The sequence below is a fragment of the Solea solea genome, chromosome 9 (genome assembly GCF_958295425.1).
Source record: "Solea solea chromosome 9, fSolSol10.1, whole genome shotgun sequence".
Taxonomy (NCBI): domain Eukaryota; kingdom Metazoa; phylum Chordata; class Actinopteri; order Pleuronectiformes; family Soleidae; genus Solea; species Solea solea.
Window position 1 is genome coordinate 735,867 of NC_081142.1, and position 23,493 is coordinate 759,359.

General features: G+C 39.8%; 1 protein-coding gene across 6 annotated transcripts in view; it reads right to left on the reverse strand.

Annotated features, from left to right (window-relative positions):
* The window catches only part of LOC131466133 (inactive N-acetylated-alpha-linked acidic dipeptidase-like protein 2), a 396,981-nt gene that overhangs the window by 115,550 nt on the left and 257,938 nt on the right, over window positions 1-23,493 (reverse strand). For all 6 annotated transcript variants that reach the window (XM_058639293.1, XM_058639292.1, XM_058639294.1 and 3 more), the window contains one exon: window positions 3,687-3,815. In XM_058639293.1, coding sequence (XP_058495276.1) covers window positions 3,687-3,815 — 129 coding nt within the window. The remainder of the gene's footprint in view (window positions 1-3,686; window positions 3,816-23,493) is intronic.

A 23,493-nucleotide genomic window follows, 5' to 3' on the forward strand; every position in this document is an offset into this window, starting at 1 on the left:
AAACACCAGCTATTGTGCCCAGACTCCTCCCCCTTTCATAAAGCTAGAAGCGTTGCTTCGTTGTCTTTCTCTCTCCACCAGTTGCAGTGCAGCGTGAACTCAGCGTCAGGTTTCATTACCGGACCATGTCCCCTGCACTCTTCCTTCCTTCTCGTCTCCCTCACTCAGCTCTCAGCCCACTCCCATGGCATTTTTCAAATAGAATCAGCCTCAGAAGAGAGGGTTTAGTTACACTTTAATTGAGAAAGAGCAGTGTCCAAATGCACCTTTTCTAGTGGATTATTTTAGAATCCTTTTAGTGAGCAGTTCAGGGGCGAGGCCATTTGCACAGAAAAAAAAAAACAGGTTAATAAATAAAAAATATAAATTCCCTACAGTGGCCTTCACATAACACACACTCACAAAACTGCCACTTACACTTTCTCCTTCACTGGTTATCGATCACATTCATGTGGGTGAAGCAATTCTTAGTCATTTGCATCATAAGCTTTCACTTCAAAATGCAACCGGGGATCGCTGTCATTTTCCCTCTGACACACAATAATGAAATGTTTAAGCTAAAAAGGTTCAAAGGAAGTAGGCACCATCACTTCCTGTTGTTGATCTTGTCCAGGTTGGAATAATTGTATATATGATTTATATAAATATGCAGAATACCTCCTATAATGACCACTAATTGTGAGTAATCAACCAACACACAACATTTCAAAAATAATATTTGTGAACATATTCTGGAGGGATGTTGCTGTGGCATGAAGTGTGCAGGCTCTACTTCCTTTCAATGTTTCTGTTCTGCTGTCCTTACACCTTCATGGTAAAAGGATCATATTTTTAATATTTGGTTTTTATCATAGATATTTGCAGTGGTACATCACTGAGAAAGACCTCAAACCACTAACAAGGAAGTAAACCACGATACTCAGACAAGTGCCTGAAAATTATTAAAATCTGTTACCACTTATTTTTTAGGAAATACCACAACCACAAGGGCTCAAACAATTGAAAGCTTCAGAGCAAAAAACAAGGATTAGGGGCCAGGATAGGACTGAGGTTAGGATTAGGATAAATATGTGGGATAAGATTAGTGGATACTGTTGGCTCACAGCCTGATCTGAGCCTCTGAATGCAGACACCTTGTTCGTCTGTAAGGTGATGCTGAGGGACAGTGACAGAGCGGCGGTATATTACACTCTCGGAATGAGAATGGGCTGCTGGCATAACACTAACGGTCTGCATGTGTGTGTGTGTGTGTGTGTACACAAGTGTGTGCGTGAGTGACTTTTATCTGTGCAACATGGGAAACAGCAGAAAGCAGTGATCCAGTCTGTGACCACCTGCTTGGATTTATTGGGGACTAAATGGAAATGGACAGACCGTACACGCCTACAATGGGGAAACCAGGAGACAACAACTCACCCCTGCTCTCATCCCACCAAAAAAATAAAAAATAAAGATTACAGGGGGAGCATGTAGGGATGGAGAGAGTGAGGGAGGGAGGGAGGGAGGGAGGGAAGAGACATGAGAGTGAAGCCTTAACCAAGGGACAGACGAGTCAGAGTGCGGCAGAGAGAAGGAGCAGAAGATGGCAGTGTGGTAGAGGCCTGCAGTGAGGATGCTGCGATAAGAGGCGATTTAGGCTCTTAAATGTTGGAATTACCACTGAATATTGTGTCACCTCATCTCTCTCTTTCTCCTCCACAGACCTACGGCGACACCTTAACACGTGCACCACCATTTACCTTAAAATGCCAAAACTACTATGTCGTTTTTCTTCAGCTGTCTTTAGTTAAGTTTTCTGCTATACACAAACAAATTGACTTCTGAAGTGGACAAATATTCAAAATTGGAGCTCCACTGAGCACTTCACACACAACCCTGTTACATAATCTTGACAGAAACAGATGTTTCTTACTCATTCTCTCTCTTTTAGTGACTACATCTCTTTCCCTTGATAAGAGCAGTGATAACCAGGGGATCATGGCAAAGGTGGAAACTCATGACAGTCGTGAAACCACGAGGCAACACGAGTGCTTTGTGCAACGATAAAAAGTGAATACAGCCACAGTGAGCATTACTTGAATAATGTATTAGCTTGAGAAGCCACAAAACACCTTGTTTCCAAACACAAATTGGCAACAAGACAAAAGGTGAAAAGTGTAAATGCACATGTTTTTACGGCATGGCTGTAATTCACATAATTTACGTAAGTGTTTTTTAGCCTTTTCTCTGTGGAGCTCCCCCTAGAGTTTTGGAGTTGGTTTTAAATTCATTCTGTTATGACCCATTTAACCTTCTTCAGTACAATTTGTTCCTCTCCTGCCTGGTTTCATTGTGCACTTGTCTCACTATTTCAACCCTGCAGTCTTCCATTTGAATGACAGGGGGATATCTACGCTGCCCTCTCTTATCATCTATTCATCTCCTACTAGGCAGAGGAAATTAAACTCTCACCATATATTTCTTTTCTTTGTTGTTTTTTCAAAGATATTTTCTGCTGGGTTTTATACGGCTTGCTTTAAAAAGGAGACAAAGTCACTACTTAGCATGCTGATTCCTCGCTCCGAGGGTCGGTCATTTACGAGCACAATTCCTTCACATTTTACTTTGCCTTCAAGGGGACATGTGGAAACAATCACGGTATCTATTATGTTATGTATCAATTCATTCTCCTTTTGTGTGAAGGACACTCTCAGTGGTCTCCTCCTGTTAGATCTTGTCCCTGCATCTCTTCTCTCACCTCATTCGCTGTAGGTTAATTAACAGCTGCATCTAATTTATGACAATCTGACCGTGAGGCTCACCCGAAGGCTAAGTCACATTTCCAAGCAATCAAAATTGTACTGCAATAAAATAGTTCAAGTAATTAAGCAGCACAAAAAAAGTGCAAGCAAGCACAGCATGCAACTACAATAAAAAAACAGGAATGCAATAAAAGGCGGGTCAGAGAGCACGTTTATATAAACAGTTCCTATGACTGCTAATGTTTGCAGAGGGTTATTTTCAGGTTGCCCTGTGCTGGAGGAAACATGAAATAATGGAGTGAGAGTAACATTCTGCACGAGTCACTGAGCAGCCTGCTGGGCGACAGGTTGGGCGACAGGTACAACGACATATAACATATAGATTAGATGTTATCTCTACATGCTTCTTTACCTTTACTCCTATTGCTTTTTCCTTTATCCACACTTAGGGTCAACAGATACAGACTCATGAAGCTTGACATGAAAAACACCGTGGAGGGAAGTTGCTGAGAGCTGCCACTTTGTAGTTTGTAGTTCAAATTTGAAAAGTTTCCCAAGTGGCATCAGTAGACACTGAGAGCTGCTCATGCTCCTCTTCAGGTGTTGATTACAATAAAAAAACCTCCAACTCTTTCAGAAAAGACCTTTTGTTCACCTCACAAAGCACATGGGGAAGATGAATCAATAAAACACCACGGTATAATTGCTGTTATTAGTCCCTAGATATTATTAGAATCCTTTTTTTTCAAAACACATCACACCTTGGTTTAAGTGCTAAAATCTAGACTTCTGTATTAACAGTTCTATGATTCTAACTAAAACTGACAAGAAACGTCTTCTAGAGCCTAACAGAGGTCCAGCTGCCTTAATGTGTAGCACTTAAATTCCATGACCTGGACGCCTGAGAACCTTCACACACGTCATAACCCTTTACATAATTCATACCTGTGTTGGGAGGCTTTGCCAGTGGAACGCAGGAGTCTCCCTGTTCCTGCTGTGCTGATGGAGAGGACAGCAATTTCTTGGCCAGAAAAGCAGAAATTGGTTGAACCAAAAGGGAAGTCAGACTTCCAGCTAGAGAGAAAGGAAACAAAAGAGAGTTTATCAGTGGAAATCAAAGCACAAAAAGAGAAAGCAAGCGAAAAAGTGTAAAAAGGCTAAAAATACACATACAAGGCTGAGCTAAGAGTAAAACTCGTTTCAATGCCACCTAACACTCACTGGCCACAGGTAAACCTATTAATATAGGAGGTAGGACACCTGCCCCGGGTTTGACGGGCTGTGTTTTCAGAGAGAGTTTTTATTTAAGTTACTGTTGTAAGTTACTTCTGCTTTTATGTTTTTGACCATTGTCTGTAAACCCAGGAGAAGAATGCGTGACATTCTCAGTAGATACTCAGACCAACAACTACGCTACATTCAAACCGTCACTTCACTAACCTTTTCTACCCATTCTAATGCTCAGTTTGAACCTTAGCAGGCCATCCTGAACAACTTTTTGCTTATCTTCACACAAATTCATACACAATTCAGAGCCTTTATTCTGAATAAATATGAACTGATTCCATGAGATGCTGTTGCTAGAATAGAAAAAATGTATCTGTTATTTTTCCTGATGATGAAACAATGTTTTGGTCCGATATTCAATTCCTCAAAAAAAGAATTGGCCCTTGACCATCAGCTCTAGGTGAGTGGCTCAGTGGTTAAGACAGGTACCCTGTGTGCGAAAGACATCATGGTCGCAATGATCGCAAGTTCGACTCTGATGGTACTCAATTCAATTCTGCTAAATGACATGTAATGTAACGCTTGTTGTGATTGGCCAAAACTTTCAGAGAGCAAATCAGCTGAGCAGAGTTTTTGTGTGCATATCAATTAATTTAAACTGACCTAATATAATATTGGTGTGCCACAGGGGCGCCGTGGTTAACTGAAAAAAAAGACACAGAAGTTTGGTTTGGTTAATTATACTGGTCAAGAACAATTATGGGAACGCTTAATCATCACAGTTATTCATTTTCTGTGTGATTTTGATTTCAGCCCTCAAAAGGTTGGTGATTTCAAGGTCAGATGGAGCTATGTACAGAGAAAAAATGGATCTACTTCAAGAAATCTTTTGTCCTTTTTTGCATCACCACAACAACATCTATTGTTTCCAAACATCATTTTACTCTTGTGCTACCAGTGCTTTCAGAAACTCACTCCCAATATTATGAAAATGTGAGGGATAAGGAAATTGTCGAGCTGTAAACAACAATATTTCCACAAAGAAATGGGAGGAGGAATCAGCCATAACCAAGAAAGTCATAACTCATGATACCATGCACACTTTGCCTGAAATAACTCATTTCCGTAGCCAGTTGCTTCTTGTATACCCCATTAACTCAAGCATATTGTTACTTTGCTGCTGATCCATACTTCTAATCAATGCTCTAACCACAACAATCTTTGAATTTAAAAACAACCTTGTGGCTTTCTTGCAACAAATCTATGGTCAATAGCTTTCTCGAGTATCACACCAGTGTCCACAAAATGAGGAATAATCCACAAATTAGATAGAACGTGATAAGACAAGGGGCGGTGTGGGAAAGACAAATAAATGAGGGGGTAAATAAGGCAAAGGGGAAGAAAGGGACTGAGAAATCAGGAATACATTGGAGAAAAATACAGCCTTAAAGGAGACGGGTTCAATAGGTGAGAGTTGAGGCGAGGAGGGAAGGCAACGAGTGAATAGTAGATGAAGACAAGTCCATGGAGAAAGTCAGAATAGGTTGAGCAGAGGGAATATAGTGAGGAGATGAGACAAGAAAGAGGAGAAGCAACCTTTGCATCCTTCACAATAGTTACTAGGAGGCTAAATTAATTTAGTATTGTTCTTTAAACTCCTAGAAAAAGTTAGTAGTTAGTAGAAAAGCTGCCCTTGGAGGAGAAAAATGACTCTTTAGTGAATTTTGTGGTTCGATCAGAAATGACTGAACGTTGGAGACGTTTGTAGATGAAAGGCATTTCTAAGAGGAAAGCTGAAAAATGGCTTTTGAAAGAAATAATTGTTTCTTCACATTTTTATCCAAGAGTTGAAAGGACTTTTTTTCTAACAGTATGATCAGCAAACCCAGGCAAATGTTTTTTTCAAGCTCAATATACATTTTTCAACATACTTTAGGCAATGTTCTTACTTTAAGACGCCATCTTCGTCTTGGATGCATGTGACACCAAGTTTGTGATGTTTCAACAATTCATGCAAATCCAACCAAATGTTGTGACTGTGGCACGAGGTTGCATTTTGCATTCTTTCTTTGAGTGTTCAGCAAGGCAAATCACTGTGACATGGGCTATTTCATCTTACATCATTGATCAATACTTCTAAACAGTGGGTCATGATGAAAAAGTGGGTCACAAGATAGAACAATACAGTTTACACTGGGATATGTTGCATTCAGCTGTTCCTCTAACCTCTCCACAGACACAGTAAGATGCAGGACACTCTCATCAATCGGCGAATTTGTTGCAAGGCTCCGCCTTTGCCTCTTGGCAATCGTGTCTTCTCAGAAAACGACATTTTGTAACGAGCACCCAAATTGGTCAGTTTGACTTTTGTAACGGAAACTGCCACTTTATGCTGTTACAGCTCAACAAGGAGACACAGAAAGGAAAGAGCAGAGAGCAGCAATGGCAGAGAAAGCTGTACTGAATACAGAGTGCACAAAGCAGATGGTCGGGTCGTGTCACACATCCATCGCGGTAGGGTTTGGATTTGTGGCAATGACCAATCGTTGACATTCTTATGATGATATCACGGCGGCCAGGCTCTGAGACACAAACTGCTTTATGTATCGGGACAAAAAAAGATACACTGCATGGACAAAAAAAAAAGGGTCACATGGTTGGAGCGCCTTTAGCTTTGATTACTCACTCATTCACTGTGGCATTGTTTCCATAAGCTACTGCAATGTCACAAGATTTATTTACGTCCAGTGTTGCATTTGTTTTTCACCAAGATCTTGTATTGATGATGGGAGAGTCGGGCCACTGAGCAAAGCCTTCTGCAGCACATCCCAAAGATTCTCAATGGGGTTCAGGTCTGGATAAATCCAGGCAGTGTATAATGAGGCACACTGTGTCGACAAATGATGGGTGCCAGGGTCACACAGAGGCCTTTGTAATTTGTGCATATGCATAGTATGAACATTAACGTTGTGTTATGGATAACATATCATTTCCTTTCCAAAATTAAACAGAACCTAATACAACTGGGCTTTCAAAATGCTAAGCTAGTTGTCAAACAAATGCAGTAATTAAAATGCAGCTTGTTTTGTGCTGCACAAAAGCTGTCTTTTTTTTTCAGTTCACTCTTTAACAGTTTTTATGTTGGACTTTAACCTCCTCTATTCTTCTTCCCTTCTTCGGTAAAGCAAGAAACTCAACAAATCAATACCTGGGCTGTGTCCATGTGCAGTAAATCACTCTCTAGATTACCGGACACTGATATTAAGTGATACCTGGATTGGCAGACTGGCTCCATAGGACCAGTGTTTCCTTGTGTTGTGTGTTAAAGGGCAAACCTCTGACATCTTGACACATTCACAGCGGCGAGACGAGCCACTGCCTCCATGATGTGCAGGGCAGCCAGAAAATCATCAAACCACTTAGATGAAAAACTGTCAGGACGCAAGTGTTTGAGGAAGTGAGAGAAACTGCTTGATTTCCCAGCTGATGTCTGTGCATCACTGGCAATATAGTGGATGATGTATAGGTGAAGGGCATTTAATGTTTTCAACCTTAATGGTTATTATTTTTGATGTAATGGTGACACACACGACATCAAACTCTAATCATACCTTAAACACTCTCTTTTATTGTGTCTAAACTCAGTCTGGATTTGATTTGTGAATATTTGGGCTGTACCTTTTTTGAAAAATCACAGGTGAATGAATATTATATGATACACTATTCCTATTTCCATTACTTATTATTAGTAATGTTGGACATTTTCTTTTCAGTACTTTGAGATCTACGGTGTGGTGTCATGATTGTTTGCTCAGGATGATGGTTGAGTTCGGGGGGTGATGATAACCGTTTGCCTAAAAAAAAAATAATAATAATAATGCGCATCCAGCTTTTTGATGCTGCTGGATAGGAAGATAGAAACTTCAGGACACATAAATAAATCACCCATACTGCTCGAGCTCAAGATGAAACCTATTCATTGATGAATCAACATGTCAGTCCCTCCAGGGTTTAAGCTAGAATCTGTTCAAACCAAGTCCTTTCCTGGGTTCAGAGCTAGAAAATGAACTAGTTCCTCATAAACACACTGGAACGTTCTCGTACCATTGCATAAATCAGCATGACAACTAGTAACGTTTGTTGGGTAAAACCGGTCTTGAAATGTGAGCTGCTGTACATGTCACCACATTTTGTCTCAAACACTTTAGCACCTCTTCATCACTGCTGATGACTACGCCAAGAACAAATGTGTTCAAAATGTGTTCCTTTCAAAAAGTTCATGAAAATGCAAAAACATGATGATATACAAACACAAGCATTATAGAGGTACAGGTTACCACTGACTGTTATTTATAGCCAAACATGAGATCAAATTTCCTTAACATTATTTGATAAATTGATTATGGTTTTACCCCTGGAGCAGATGGATGCCACTGTTTTTGTCCATGTTTATTACTAATATTTGTCTTCCACTGCAGCTCAAATTGCCTAGAGCTGGAATGATCTAGAATCATGAAACTTTGCCAAATAACTGAGAAGAATGAGCTTTCCTAGAAACACGAGCCCTGTTGGCCAATTGGTGGTGCTGTGTTTATATATACTGTATATATAAAAACATGAATTCCCTCTCACCCACTTGGCCAGTCTTGTGTGTCCTCTACCAGAGGCCTGGGAGCCTGAGGGCTCTGCACAGTATCTTAGTTATTCCTGAGTGCATGTTTCTGCACAGGAGATCTCAGATGTTGTTCCTACAATCTGTTGGAGCCACTCAGAGTGTTCCTCTCACCACTGGCACCACAGTTGCCTTTACTCCCCATTTTCCTTCTTCTTGATGTCGCTTGGGATTGCCACATCTATCACTGTACTGTCCACACATATTGATCATAACTACGTCACAATCTCGACCCTCGAAAGCAAAGGTGGAATCGAAGATTTAACCGTGCCCCTAGTCCTGTATGCGTGCCAGAGCAGAGTGTTGTGGTCATTGGAGCATGACTACAGGTTACCTCCTCCTGCTAATCTGAAGCTGCTGCTGGCAACTGCTGATTTGGGCGACACATCGACCAAACTCGAACCCCCTCCCACTTCTCTGAAATCCCCAGTGTGTAAGTATTTCCTGTTTGAGACACAAAATAAATGACTGTGTTTATAGCATCAGACATGTGACCCTATTCAGTGGTGGATTAAAATATTAAACAAATAGTATTAATGTACTGAAATACAGAGCAGGTCACATCTTACTACAACGGTGTTTCCTTCCATGTATGATCATGTTATTGGAGGTCAGTGCAGATGTAGTGGCCTTAACAACATAAAACTGTCACATTTATATTGTTAATAAATGATTTAAATTTGACAATAAGGCCTTAGTGTGGTACAGTGCAAACAAATGGATATTATATCAGTAACACCATGTAGACATTATCATTCATAATGACATAAATCCAAGATCCTATCTTGGTACATACTTTCATCCTTAGCTTACAAAAAGGCCTCGTGAGGCAGTCTGATGGTGGCCCATCTCACCATGATCCCCTTTTAGAAAGTCTCCTGAACCAAATAGTCCATTTCATTTTTCAATTGAAGCCTGTGATTGGGTTCATACAAATGAATATTTTCTACATGGGCAGTGTAAGCAAGTCATGATGGAAAGAGTGTCATTCTGTCAATGCTGTTGTACTGTTAATGTCTCTAATCTTTGAATGCCATTATATTGATATTAACCTTTTAGATTTATTGAATATTTAAAGACCGATGAATTGTTTGGTTTTATTAGGATTTTGCTGACTAGCTGTCAAAAAAACTATTAATGAATTAATGTTACCGTTGTGAAAGAATGAAGCACATTCAGGCTTCAGGAAATACATTTTACAGGCTCAATACAAGATTAACTGTATTATGATTTACAGTGGATATCTCTGTGGTGTAATATTGACAAAAAAGATCATTATCGAGTGACTAATAGTACACTAGCAAGAATTTGTCATGCTGTAATCTCAGTGCCAACAAGGTTAAAAAAAAAAAAACTCAATATCTGTGAAGCTTCTTTGTGGTGTAGACGTTCACTTGTCCTTGGCTCCTTCCGTATGTGGCTCTATTCGCTCTATTGATTTAACTTCATTGTTTAAAAGCATATTCTCCTGAAGAAAGAGGAGCAGCAGCACTTACACAAAGTCCTCAGTGAGTCAGAATACACCACAAGCAATACGTGTTTTAAAAGAAGCAAACTTGTGCAAGGTAGCTGAGACAAAACAGGTCTGATGCTACTGTTTCCCTCCACTATCAAACATCACACAAACATTTTGGGTTACGTTCATTGTAAATATACCACGACGCTCAAGTGACTGTGCTCGGTACGCGAGCTGTGCTGGGAGGCACCCAGGGGCAGTAAAATCTACTTTAGGGCATATTCTTTTTTAAGAATATGTTGGAAACAATGAGTCAATTCAGTCGACTTCCTTTATTGATCAAGGCAACTGATCAAGGACCAACTCCCTGTGAGCTACAATAACTTACCAATCCTAAGTCTATGGACACTGTGACTTTCTGACCCTCATAATCTAATCAATCTTTGAATCTAACTGTGTCTCATGTATATGAGAACATTTCCTCAAGGTGTCCTTGTGATATTGTGTTTCTAAAAATGTAAGAGATGAGAGACAGAACCGGAGAACAAAAGGCCTCCGGACACAGGATGTTGCCATGAGAACTGTCTACTGCTCTAAAGTCCCGTCAAATGATGTCACATTGAGATCATGCATTGAGTTAAACACATGTTTTAATGTAAGGAAGTGGATCGACAATCAATGGATCAATGACATCATCATCCCCTGAACCATACCAGCTCATGACTAAGATCAGAAATGTATTTTAAGAATCTATTCTGTAGTTATGGATATTATAAAATACAGCACTTTACATGTAAATTGAAATACATTATAACAAATTGCAGAGAGATGGCGTATTACATGTAGCCTCGAGATTTGGCACAATCAAGCGTTGAGCTCATTGTGAATGTGTCAATATGGACATGGATGTGCATGTTTGTAAGGGAGATGCTGAGAAAGACAGACAATGACAACGATGGAGAGATATGTATATAAAATACATACGAGATGACAGGACACATCTTACACTTCCCCACAGTGATCAAAGCAGAGGAGAGGAATGCATTACAGCTAATAAACACTGCAGGACTCTCTTCCCTCTGAATGTGTGACATCTCACAATTAGACTGAGCTCACACCACGGCGGCGATGAATACGGAGGAGATGGATTTGGTTTCTCAGGCTATACAATCACAAACACAAGTGACGATGTGTTGATTCTTTTTAATCCTCAAGTGCTTGGTCTAATCTAACACATTTTGTCTTTCATTTGATTGAGTTCATCTTAGCAACACCAAGTACTTCAATATGAACTGGACTTACAGTTATGAAGTGTTCTGTGGTATCAATGTGCCTGCTCGTATGTGAACCTTCAAAACGAATCTGTAAGACTCTGTTTTAATCCGTGTGGTTTGTAATCTGGAGGCAGCCACAGAAACACGACAGGATTCAAATCAATGTTGCATCTCAGGGATTAGAGGTGAATTGTTCACAATGAAGTAACAAGGTGGTTCAAATCCAGTTCATCATGTCAGGTGGGAATGGTTCCAACCCCACAGGCCTCAGAGGATAAGTAATATAGATAATGGATGGATGGATGGTGTGATACTCTCTATAGCTACCTCCTCGCCTTTGCCTGATCTCATCAGTGTACGAGGCCATCATATAAATCTGATCTTGAACAATTGTTTCTTCATGACATCAATGTTTGCCTCAAAGGGTCTTGAGATGGCAGTCCATCTCATATATTATCGCACAGCCTTTCACATTTTATGTAAATTCCTGTCAAGCACTTCTATGTAAACAGGTCTATAATGGCCTCTTTGATGTGGTGGAAGGGTCTCTGTGCCCTGGTGACTCTGAGGGATCTGTTGTCACAGACAATATCTCCTTGTTGGGTTGTCAAAAGGCAAATTGATGCCAGGGGAGCGAGCAGGGCCAAAGAGATTCATAGTATTTTGATGGATCGGAAAAAAACTAGAACAAAGGAAAACCGGAAGAGCTGGACCTGAGTGGGGAGTTTTCAGGTTAGTGTCTCCTGCAGTGATGGGAAACAGCCAAAGAAACTTGATCTTAAAGCCGGTACATGGCTACGGGGTGTGTGTGCGAGAGACCCAAGACTTCATAAGACCTTCTGATTCTGAGGACTCTGCAAGGACGGTAGTGGACACAGCCCCCAAAAAAAGCTATTTAACCATTAAAATGACTCTGAAGCTGTTAAATGAGGGTACAAATCTGCATAGTTCTGCTTTAAGTTTTGACTAAATGACATTTCATCTTTTACTGACAAAAGTCAAGTCAGACTGTTGCCTGAACTCTTCTCCAGGTCATTCCAAAGCCTAGACCTGACCAACTACAGCTGTCGAGTGTTGAGTGAGTGTAAGGATGCTGATGAGCTCTAGTTTATTTTGTTGTTCCCCTAAAACTGCAGCATCCTGTGCTCACCATTGGTTGGACATAACAAACAAAGCAATTATTTGGCTTAAAGTCTAATTGTTTTTGATACTCCATTTTAAATATGTACAAATGAACAATTAATCAATCAAAATGACAATATGAGATGTTAACAAGCTCTTTCTGCGACTACTGAGTGTTTTTGGCACCGACTGACAGTTCCAACACCATCCACAAATAGAACGATTCTCATTTGAGACAAATAAAAAAATAAACTCAAGACAAATAAAAAGCGCTGATGAAAGCCAACTGGTGCCTCTCTGTCGGCCAGTAACATTGTTGTTTTAATAGACTTTGATATTCCTGAGCTGCTGAAGTGGTGGATCCAGGGAACAACTAATCCTTCTCTAATGATGATGGTGTTTTAATGAAAGCTTAATGACACTCTTAACACCCTGGTGTACTTACTGTTGCTGTCTGCCAAAGAGAGAAAAATGAGGAGAGAAAAAAAGATACGAGACAAGCGGGATGAGGAGACACAAAAGGACTGATGTATTGGGAATGATTAACACTGGATTCCTAAATCCCACACACTTTGCTGAGGTACCACCATGTAGTCACAGACACAGGGTCACATGACTGCATAAAGAAGATGGTGTGATAACTTACTACACAGATTGCAGCAATATCAGGTTTTTCTACTCAGACCTGATTAAGATGAAAATGACTCTGGAAAGCACAACTTTAATTTCAATTCGGCTAAACAGAAACTACCGTATAGATTTACAACTGATTTGGGCTCTTGAATTCAAATCTCTGTGTAGCTTTTAATTGTCTACACTTCCACTCATTCAATTCACTGAAGACCACAGGAGGTGAAAATGTCTTTGTGACACACTGACACGCCCATCCACTGTACCTCGTGTTGTCTCAGGAAATTAAGAACTGAGAATTGAGAACAAGTATTCCAAGAAGTCAAGACACACTTCATGTGTTCGGCTGTGTTGTGAGTTTTCCATTTGAAAAAGAGGGAAAAACAGAAATGATGTTGGTTTGTGTGGAGAGTGTGCAGCCGAGCAGACAATCTATCACGTGGTGATAACTTTTAATAAGGTCAAGGTTTTAATTAGGTCCAGGCCAAAAACAAGAGCAAACGTTGTGACTAAGGTCATGTCACAGTCATGTGGCGGCTGCTGAAGCATGCAGGGTGAGATCTAAATTACTTAAGACAAATTACTTAAGACAAAGTATTAGCGAGGAAATCGGTTCCAATACCATTATCTTTAAATCTCAAACTGGACTAATGGGGGCCAAAACCTGCATTTTGTAAACAACCATTCCAAAACTCTGTGGTAATATCAAAATAGATCTTTTTGATCAAAAAAGCAAAAATGTGCTTTAAATTGTTTTTCATCATTGACTCTGGGTATAAAACTCACCTAGAGCTACAGGATTGTGATTCAGTGTTTAATGCTTCTGTAGAAACCACAATGTCACATATTTATTTTTAATAATTATAATTATTTCAACTTAGATTTCAAATCTTGCTTTTTTATAAAGCTTATAGTTAGGGCTGGCTCAATTGTCCAATTCACCTAATCCCCACATTGCATGTTTCTGGACTTTGGAGAACCCGGAGAACCCGGAGAACCCGGAGAAAACCCACGCACACACGGGGAGAACATGCAAACTCCATGCCTCTCACGGTTCTGATTAAAATGTATTTTGTCTTGTTAAAATCTAGTTGTGTTTTTTTCTCTCCACTGTTGTGATTTGCTACAGAAGTAAAATTGGATTTGATATCAACTGTATTTCCTAGAAAAACACGTTTTATTCACAACGTCTGTGATTGGTGGAGCTTGCTGTTACCAGGGAAACCACAACTATGAAAAATCATGTCACCTATGACTTGATTGTTTACTGTTACCTTAAGTTTACCACACAATATCCATGGTTTCTATTTTGAACATGTAAAGACTATATTAACGGGAAGGTTAATTATTTTTGAAGACACTGAAAGTCACTGACGGGATGTGCACTTCAGTCACTTATGTGCGGCCTTGTACCTTTGACTTTGTTTCTGTTTTAACTCTGTTATTTAATTGCTATTTGAAAGGAACAGGAAATACAAACTAACGACAAACAAAATAAAAAGTGTTTAAAAAACATATGATCCTATAGCTTAGCTTTAGCTATAGCTTAGCTTCTTTTAAACCAAACCAGGAAGGAGCTGCAACATATGATCATTTAAAAAAAGAAAGTTTGCAGGATGTGTTGACTCAACTGTTTATGCTCATCTAGACATTTTAGTCTGTTTATGATTCACAGAGTTACATTTTTTTCCAAAGCAGACTCACAGCCCACATTTGAGTCTGGCTTTTAATTACATATATATTTATTTATATTATTGTTTTTAATTATAGTTTACCTATCGCTATTTCATTTCCTCTTTATTTATTCATGTACTTATTCATTATTGTCTCATTTGTACTTTAGGTTATTATTTTTCCAGCTTATTAATTAATAGGATTTTGTTAGTAATAAAATATGTATTTCTTTTATGGACATGCCTCGTGTGTATTTTGTGTATTTGTATTTGAATATTTGTGTTACATTCTATGTAAACATAAAGTGATGTAAAGACGTTTTTGATCGACTGACTGATGAAATATCACATTTATTTTGCTGTAGACTATAAAAATGATGAACTAAGAGAAAAAAGAGACACTGTCATTACCATTCATAGATAAGGGTAATATTGCAAATGACTGCTCTGTGAGAGATATGACAGTATACTATAAGAGCATGAGGTGGAATAGGCCTGTCCTTCATTTACAGGAGGAAAGATAACAAGATATCAAGCAGGTATCATCAGATGCCAGCGGGGTGCACAGCGCAGGCGACCGAGATGCTAATGAAGAGGCTGCGGCCCAGAATGACTCTGTCTCATCAGGAAATGAAAAGAAAGCAGCAAAACAGCGGTGTCAAACACGACCACGCACACACACACACGTGTACACAGAGGTCACGCTGATCACAATTATTTTCACCTGACAGGATGTGAGCAGCAGTCGGCACAGAGTGAACAGTGTCTCCACAGAACGCTGTGGAAATTCAGCTGCAGACACTAATGACAGTTCTGGTTCTGAAGCTGCTGAACACATTCTGAGTAAAGAATTCTATTCATTATGAATCTGAATCAGTTTAATTGCTCATGTCATCCATTCATGCTCTTTCATACTATATTTGTCTTTAAATCTTTTATTAAAGGTCCAGTATGTAACATTTAGGAGGCGTTAAAGGCAGAACTTCAATAGGCAATAATCTTAGAAATAAACATTTTAAATGCACTTTAGGCAAAGGTAAAGCTTTACAGAGTAACATTTGAAACATCTGTATCAACTGATGGTCACTGTCAAGTGCTTTGTGATGACATCTGTTTTGGTAAGATAAGGTCACTGTAGTTACCTGATGACACTTGACCTTTAACTAGGGGAGAGGCCCAAGATACATATGCTAATACTGTTGTCCTGCCACAGAAGATACTGTCATTGTGGCCTGATGATGCAGCTATTCTGAAATGATGGGATGTTTTAAATAACAATATGGCCTTTGTGGCATAAATAAAAAAGAGAAAACAATCTCCTCAATATAACACAGTTTAATTCACTAACACTTTTATCTCGATGCACTTTTTATGTTAAATGTTATGGAGATCAAGGTTTCTTATTTTCCTATCATTGGACTAATGTCATAATGTTAATGCTAAAAGGTGCATATGGTGAATTTGAAGTTATTGTGCATATTAGGTAAATATACAATGTTTATTATTACTATATCATAGCCACATTAAAGCACAACTACTGTAAATGATGACAAAACCTCCACAGTAAAAACTGTTAAACCAACTTGGACTGCATCTGTCTTTCACTGGACATAACCAGCATTAGTTACAACAGGTGAGAGCTTCCAGAAGCTAACCGTATTTTTCAATTCCCTTTTTACTCCAGTTCTCAGAAAGATTTGTTTTTGTCAATCCAATAAAACCCAATTATTTGTATTTTTTTCAAATGTAATATGAATCTGTCGTTTTTGTGCTTGGATTTGTTTGATGATACATTTGTATTGTTCTATTCTTTTTGATATGCTTTGATATTTTCTACGTCTGTGTCTTACTTTGTTGTATCCATTTACACTGCTGCACTACTGACACCAGAACGTCCCATATGGATTAATAAAGTTTTTACGAAATCAAATGAAATCTTTGAAATGAACAGGAAAATAACGTCAGCACAGAAAGAGCTGAATTTCCACTGATCTCTTCTACATTGGTTTCTCCCAAAGCTAAATTTAATTTGACTGAAACTGTAAATATAATTACATTAATCTCCACTATTTATAATTAAAAACAAGCTTCACTAATTACCACGATATAAAGTGATTTCTTGTGTCACTCCCGGTGCTGGACCTGAAGCATAAATAAAGCAGGCAGTGTTGCTGTTTCACAAGAGGGCACCACTACATAGTGATGACAGAGTGAAGCTTTCATCCCCGCAGTGCAGACAAGTGGCTTCTGTACGGACGAGCTCACAGTCAAAGTGTCTGACCCTCTGCAGTGGGTGTGTAAGCCTGAGGGAAGACATGCTCCACCAGTGGCTTCAAGTCAGAGTGTTGCTTTCTAAAGCTGCTTACAGAAAGAGGGAGAGGATGAAAGATGAAGAGACATGATGACACTGACAGACAGCGTAAAAAAGTCAGAGAGGGATAAACACACACAAACTAATTTGACAGACTTTGTTAATGCCCACAAGGGAGAGTCTACTTCTTCCATCCACTCAGGGGGCGGGGTTACAAGTCAGACCCATAATACTTCTGCATGTGTGTGTGTTCCAGGTATTACTTATGTTGTGGGGACCTAAATATTTTTACACAGTCACATTATCGGGGACTCGTCTTCCTCATAATGTAAATTATTACATATTACACATATAAGACATGGTTAGGGTGAGGTTACATCAAGGTTAAGGCTAAGGTTAGACCAGTAGTAGTTATGGTTAAGCCAATGTAAGACTCTGTGTGTGTGTGTGTGTGTGTGTGCTCCTATGGATCTTTGGGAGGACCAAAAAACATATAAATCAAAGGGAGTGAGGACATTTTGGGAATGACTGGTCCTCACGTTCTATCACCTTTTAAAGGGTGTTTTTCAGGATCAAGACCTGGTTTTAGTGTCAGAACAAGGGCCTTTCTGCATGGAGTTTGCATGTTCTCCCCGTGTGTGCGTGGGTTTCTGTGGGTTCTCCGGCTTCCTCCCACAGCCCATAGGTGTGAGTGTGAGAGTGAATGGATGGCCCTGTGATGGCCCTGTGATGACCCTGTGATGACCCTGTGATGGCCCTGTGATGGCCATGTGATGGCCCTGTGATGGCCCTGTGATGACCCTGTGATGGCCCTGTGATGACCCTGTGATGGCCCTGTGATGACCCTGTGATGACCCTGTGATGGCCCTGTGATGACCCTGTGATGGCCCTGTGATGACCCTGTGATGACCCTGTGATGACCCTGTGATGGCCCTGTGATGACCCTGTGATGGCCCTGTGATGACCCTGTGATGGCCCTGTGATGGCCCTGTGATGACCCTGTGATGACCCTGACCCTGCATTAAGTCTATGAATGTCCTCACTACAGATGCTGAGCAAACATGTGTGTGTTTGGGGTTGAAAATAATGAAAGCCATGGGCGGAGTTTGACTTTTGCACTTAAAAAGATGATTTTAACCAACAGTACACAGTGCAACTCCTGTGGTGTGATATGCAGAGACTAGTGACTACACACAGCAATAGAAGACAATAACAGCAAGCGTGTGATGAAGTCAAACAACAAATCACATGGGCTTAATCAGTATCTGACCACTTTAATTACACATAAGCTGGGTTTGCGTTATATAGGAGCTGAGCTCACATGAAAGTAATGAAGTCATACATGGGCGGGGCGGGGGGGGGGTCGCTAAAACTTAAACAACAATTATTCAACCGCAAATGATGCAGTTTTCATTGCACTGTCCATCATTTACATAAAGGAGATTAACAGATACGTGTTTTCCAAAGCTGCGTAACGACGGGCCCCAGTGCACACTTACTAATAACTAAGCACAACACACACACACACACACACAGTGGATGTTACTTCCGCTGTTGTATTAGTAAAGTAGAGAGGACAAAAAAGGTGATCAGAGCAGCTTAATGAAAGTGCTGAGGAGCTGCATTACTTGTTGTGTTTTAATTGGACCTATTTTTGGGCTTAATGTAGTGATATATTTGAGCTGCTCTGATCAAACCTGAGCGCCACATTTATTCAGCCTGAATGCTGCACTGTGCTGCAGAGGTGGAATGAAAAACACCATTCGGGCAGGAAATTAGACTCAATCACAGGACGCAATGTTCGCAAAAAAAAACACCAGAGCAGCATGACAATCTGAGAGGAAAGTTAGTTTCCACCAGCTCGGGATGCAACTCATTATTATTTTCTCTATCAATTCATTAGCTGTTTGATCCGTAAAATGCAGACAATAGGGAAACATACTGATGGAGGTTTCTGAAACCTCAAAAGGATGAAGAAACAAGAAACCAGAAAAAATCCCATTAAAGAATCAGAGGATTTGTTTTTATCTCATAAAACAAATCACCCAAACAGATCATTCCACTGTCAAAATTGTTGTTGATTAATTTAGTCATCAATTAATTACAGAGATATCACTGAATCCAGACATGTTCTAATCCCTTAATTAATTACAAACTGATATCCATCATGACAAAGTCAACAATCTTTTTATAAATGCGTGGAACATGTATCTGGCTGTTAATCACCTAACTGTCTAACGTGTTGCTTGATGGGCTTCAAACTTGGCAGGTGACTCACTGGGGGCGCCAGTGTGTGCAGTGCCAACTCTGGTGGTGTTTGGATAAGGAATGCAAGAGATATTTTTTATTATTATCATTATTATAACCTCTATTTAACATCCTCATGAAAATCTCTTTTGCAAGAGTGTCCTGGCTAAGTCAGGTTAGCGCAACATACTGTACGCAACAATAAACTACATCAAACGATTTAAAATATACAATATAAAATAACATAATCTGCAAATTATTCAAATAAATTAATAGAGGACATTTCAGCCACATGTGTTTGCCTCCAATTCATTTAAAATAATTTTAAAGTGTCCAATGAGACAAGGTTTTCAGTATCAGGCAATCACGGCTGCCACTTTACGGTCCACCAAACATTGGCACAATCACAATCATTTACTCACACAGTCACAACTATGCAAGGGCCACAAAGGATGGAGGGGAGGGAGGGGGGGAGAGAGAGAGAAAGAGAGAGAGAGAGAGAGAGAGAGAGAGAGAGAGAGAGAGAGGCACATATGGAAAACAGCTTAATTGGCCAGAAAAGGCAACTGCAGTGAAGCTGGAGGGGTTTGGTTACTAATTCTGCCTCAGTGCTTATTGTCATTCAGTCTGGCTGACTTTGTGTGGGGAGAATAAAGACTAATCTCAATGAAGAGAGAGACAAGAAAAGAAAAGAAGACAGGAGGAAGAGAACAATGTCTTGAGAGAGAAATTCAAAGAATAACAAGTGCAAAATCCCATCTATTCTCCATGTCACCTCTGCTTGTCTCATCTTTCCCAATTACTCCTCCTCCCTTATTCCAACACAGAGTGTGGACCTCAGAGAACTGCAAAGAACAGTAACGTAAGGAAATCCTTCATAATCTGTCATATTATTTTTATTTGCCTTTTAAGGCTAGATATATGTCAAATTTACTTATATTTATTGTGAACCTCCATCATCCATCCAAAGATCCTTTTTTTTTTCAGCCATCTTAGTAGCTCCCAGGTTTTGGTTGCTTAGTAACGACAGAAGCAACTCCACAAGTGCCTCAGTTTTTCATGCTGTATCTGAACAACCCCTAATAATGTTATCATCAGGCACAGACAAATAAAATAACACTCTGAGAGCTGAAATCTTCACAAGGCTGCTTGGCTTCCAGATCCAGATCACTAACAAAATCAGCCATTACCTTCATCCCACAGAACATGTCATTCAAATCCAATCTTCTCTTTTTGAGTTGTGCTGCTCACAGACAGAAACAATATAAACACAAAGTTCCCTCCTACACAGAAACCTTGTTTCTGTGAGTACAGAAGGACATAATTATGTATTCAAGTGTAATGAGAGCACAATGCAACTATATACAAGTATAACTAATTGCCAGGTTAACCATATGTTATACATTATTTTTGTTGTTGTTTTTTCTTCTTTTTGATATTCTACCTGCTGAAGCAGATTCGTCCCCGGCAGACCCTCTATTTCCAGCTCTCTCCGGGGTGTAGTGCAGCAGCAAGACACAGATGTTCACATTTCCCACTGGACTCTATTCTTACACACATCGCACATCGAAATGGCACAGAAAAAAAACATCTGTCTTGAGGGTGACCATAATTATGCCACCTCAATTAAGCAAACACAGTGTGCATGAGCCACGTCTCAATTTGTCACCCTGTTAAATCTGGAAATATCAGCTGCGCTGTGGCCGCACTCTGTAAACACTGTCCTATCAAGTCGGTCGGATATGATGCGTTAAAGTGCGCACATGCATGAGTGGGGAAATGAGCTGGAGTACAGAGAAAGCTCATTAATGGAAGAATGCAGTGGATCCACACCGCAGTGAAATGTTGGTTTTGTTAAACAATTAAAGTGGACAAACAGAAACTTTGACAGTTTGACCTTCCCTGAGTTTTTGGTCTATATTCTGATCCATTTTGCAACTTTCCTAGAGCAGAAATACGATGTATTTCCTCTTATTACATGGCATGATGGGATGGCTTAGGGTTAAAGGTATAAACAAAACATAGTGATGATTTTAGTGTTTATATTCTTCTTTTGGCTCATCCCTTCAGGGGCCACCACAACAAATCATCTGCCTCCTATCCCTTGTGTCCTCATGTCCTATTTCACCACATCCATGAACCTTCTCTGTGGTTTTGTGTTCATATAAGAGCAGTTTAAACAGAGGAGAGTGTAACCGTGTTTGCACGCGTTTGCTTTTGTGACCAAACTGCGAGGGAATGTAGAGCTCTGATCACTTTTCTATTCTCTTTGCCACCTGACTACAGTACATCCTTACCTACAGTGTCTACAGTGTGTGACAACACAAACACCTCATTCTGTCACTGTTGCCGTGCTAACAGGCTCGTCGGACTGCCTTGTTATCCAACTCAAACACCGAGCACAGAAAGAAAAAAAAGAAAATCCCCGGCACATTTCCATAATGTTATTGACTGAGTGCTGAGACGCAAGGCTGCCTGGAAATACACACACACACACACACACACACACACACACACTCATCCAGCGTTATTTGCATATCTGTTACCTCAGAATACCACAGTTCTCGACATGAGGCAAGAAGAGCCAATTTAAAGCTCTCCTGCACATCCAACACCCCGCAACCACCCACACCTGCACATAACCCCCAACACGCCAGAATCAGAGCAAAGAAAACTGGAGAGCAAAGCATTTTGGGAGGCAGGAAGCAGCGTAATGAAGGCCAAGTGTGTCCTTTAGTGAGTTTAATGCACACACACTCGACGCGCATGATGGATCAGGCGTGAAATAGGCTGGAAAGGAAAGTTTGACAAAGCTGGAGTGACGGGAATTTCAAACAGGATGTACGTGTCTATCTCTGCAACATGGTGTCAGGCAGCTCCTCTGCTGATTAGATGCTAACGGGAAGATAATGGGATGGTGTACGACACAGTTGGTAGATTTACAGTAGCTGTTGTGACGGTACAAGACGATTTAAGAGTGTGTGAGAAACTGGTGGATCAGTGAGCTGAGGGTTGAACACGATGTGTACTTGGAGCATGATTAAAAACACAGATTCTAGCTCAGGTGCTTCGGTATCAGCGTCCCACTCTTCCACTGGAACTTTGGGGAATGTGCTACAGTTACAGTGTCACTCTGCACACAGTTAATTCAAGTGTTACCCTTACCCTAACCCTAACCCTGTCACATGTAGGGTTAGCACCACACACAAGCATAAAGATCACTATGGATAAAAATGGATAAAATCATTAGAATTGAATTTCAGTGAATTGAAAATGTGGTCTAGCTTACCAACACACAGTCCTAGTGATTCATTTGCAAGTGCCACAAGGGGGAGTCTGCATCACTCCAGAAAATAATTATGATTTGATATAAGTTCATTAAATGTTCATTAACTGAAACCTGCATGTAATTCATATGAGACGAGGAGCCTACTTTTGATTATTGACATGTTTCTCCATCAATAAACAGAAGCTTCATACGTACGATAACATCATTTTTACAGAATAGACACAAGTTTGATCCCTGAAAAAACTATTTACAAAATACAAAGATGATACTTCATCTTCTGTGACTCTACACTTGTATGATGTAAACAGATACTGTGGCGTTTCGTAAAGGTTTGTGTAAAGAAAGATTCAAGTAAAAGAAGACGTGATAGATGAGGCACATTTGCATGGAGGTAATAGAAAGATGACGAGCAGCACGTACAGCAGAGAAGACAGAGCTCTGCAAATTGAAAAATGATGGTTTAACAAAGAGCTGAGTTCCTGCTGACTTTCCAGATCTGTCAGAGGCTGTCAAGAAAAAAAATAAATGATATACAGTATGTGGAAAAGAGACTGAAGAAAATAATCCACTTTAACTATTCTGTATGTTACTGGAACAACATCTGATTCTAATATTATTGTTCTTATTATGACAGAGGAAGTTATGTTTTTGCTCAGATTCAGGATTTTTTTAAGATTAGTTATGAACCATGTGAAATAAGAGAATTGTATTGTAACTGTGAGAAACTGAGCAACCTTGGCTTTGCTTATTAGTATTATTATATTAATAATAATAATAATAACAACAATTGTATCATCATTTTTACGATTATTGTTGTTATCATATGAAGAGTTTTGTTTTTCAAAAAAACA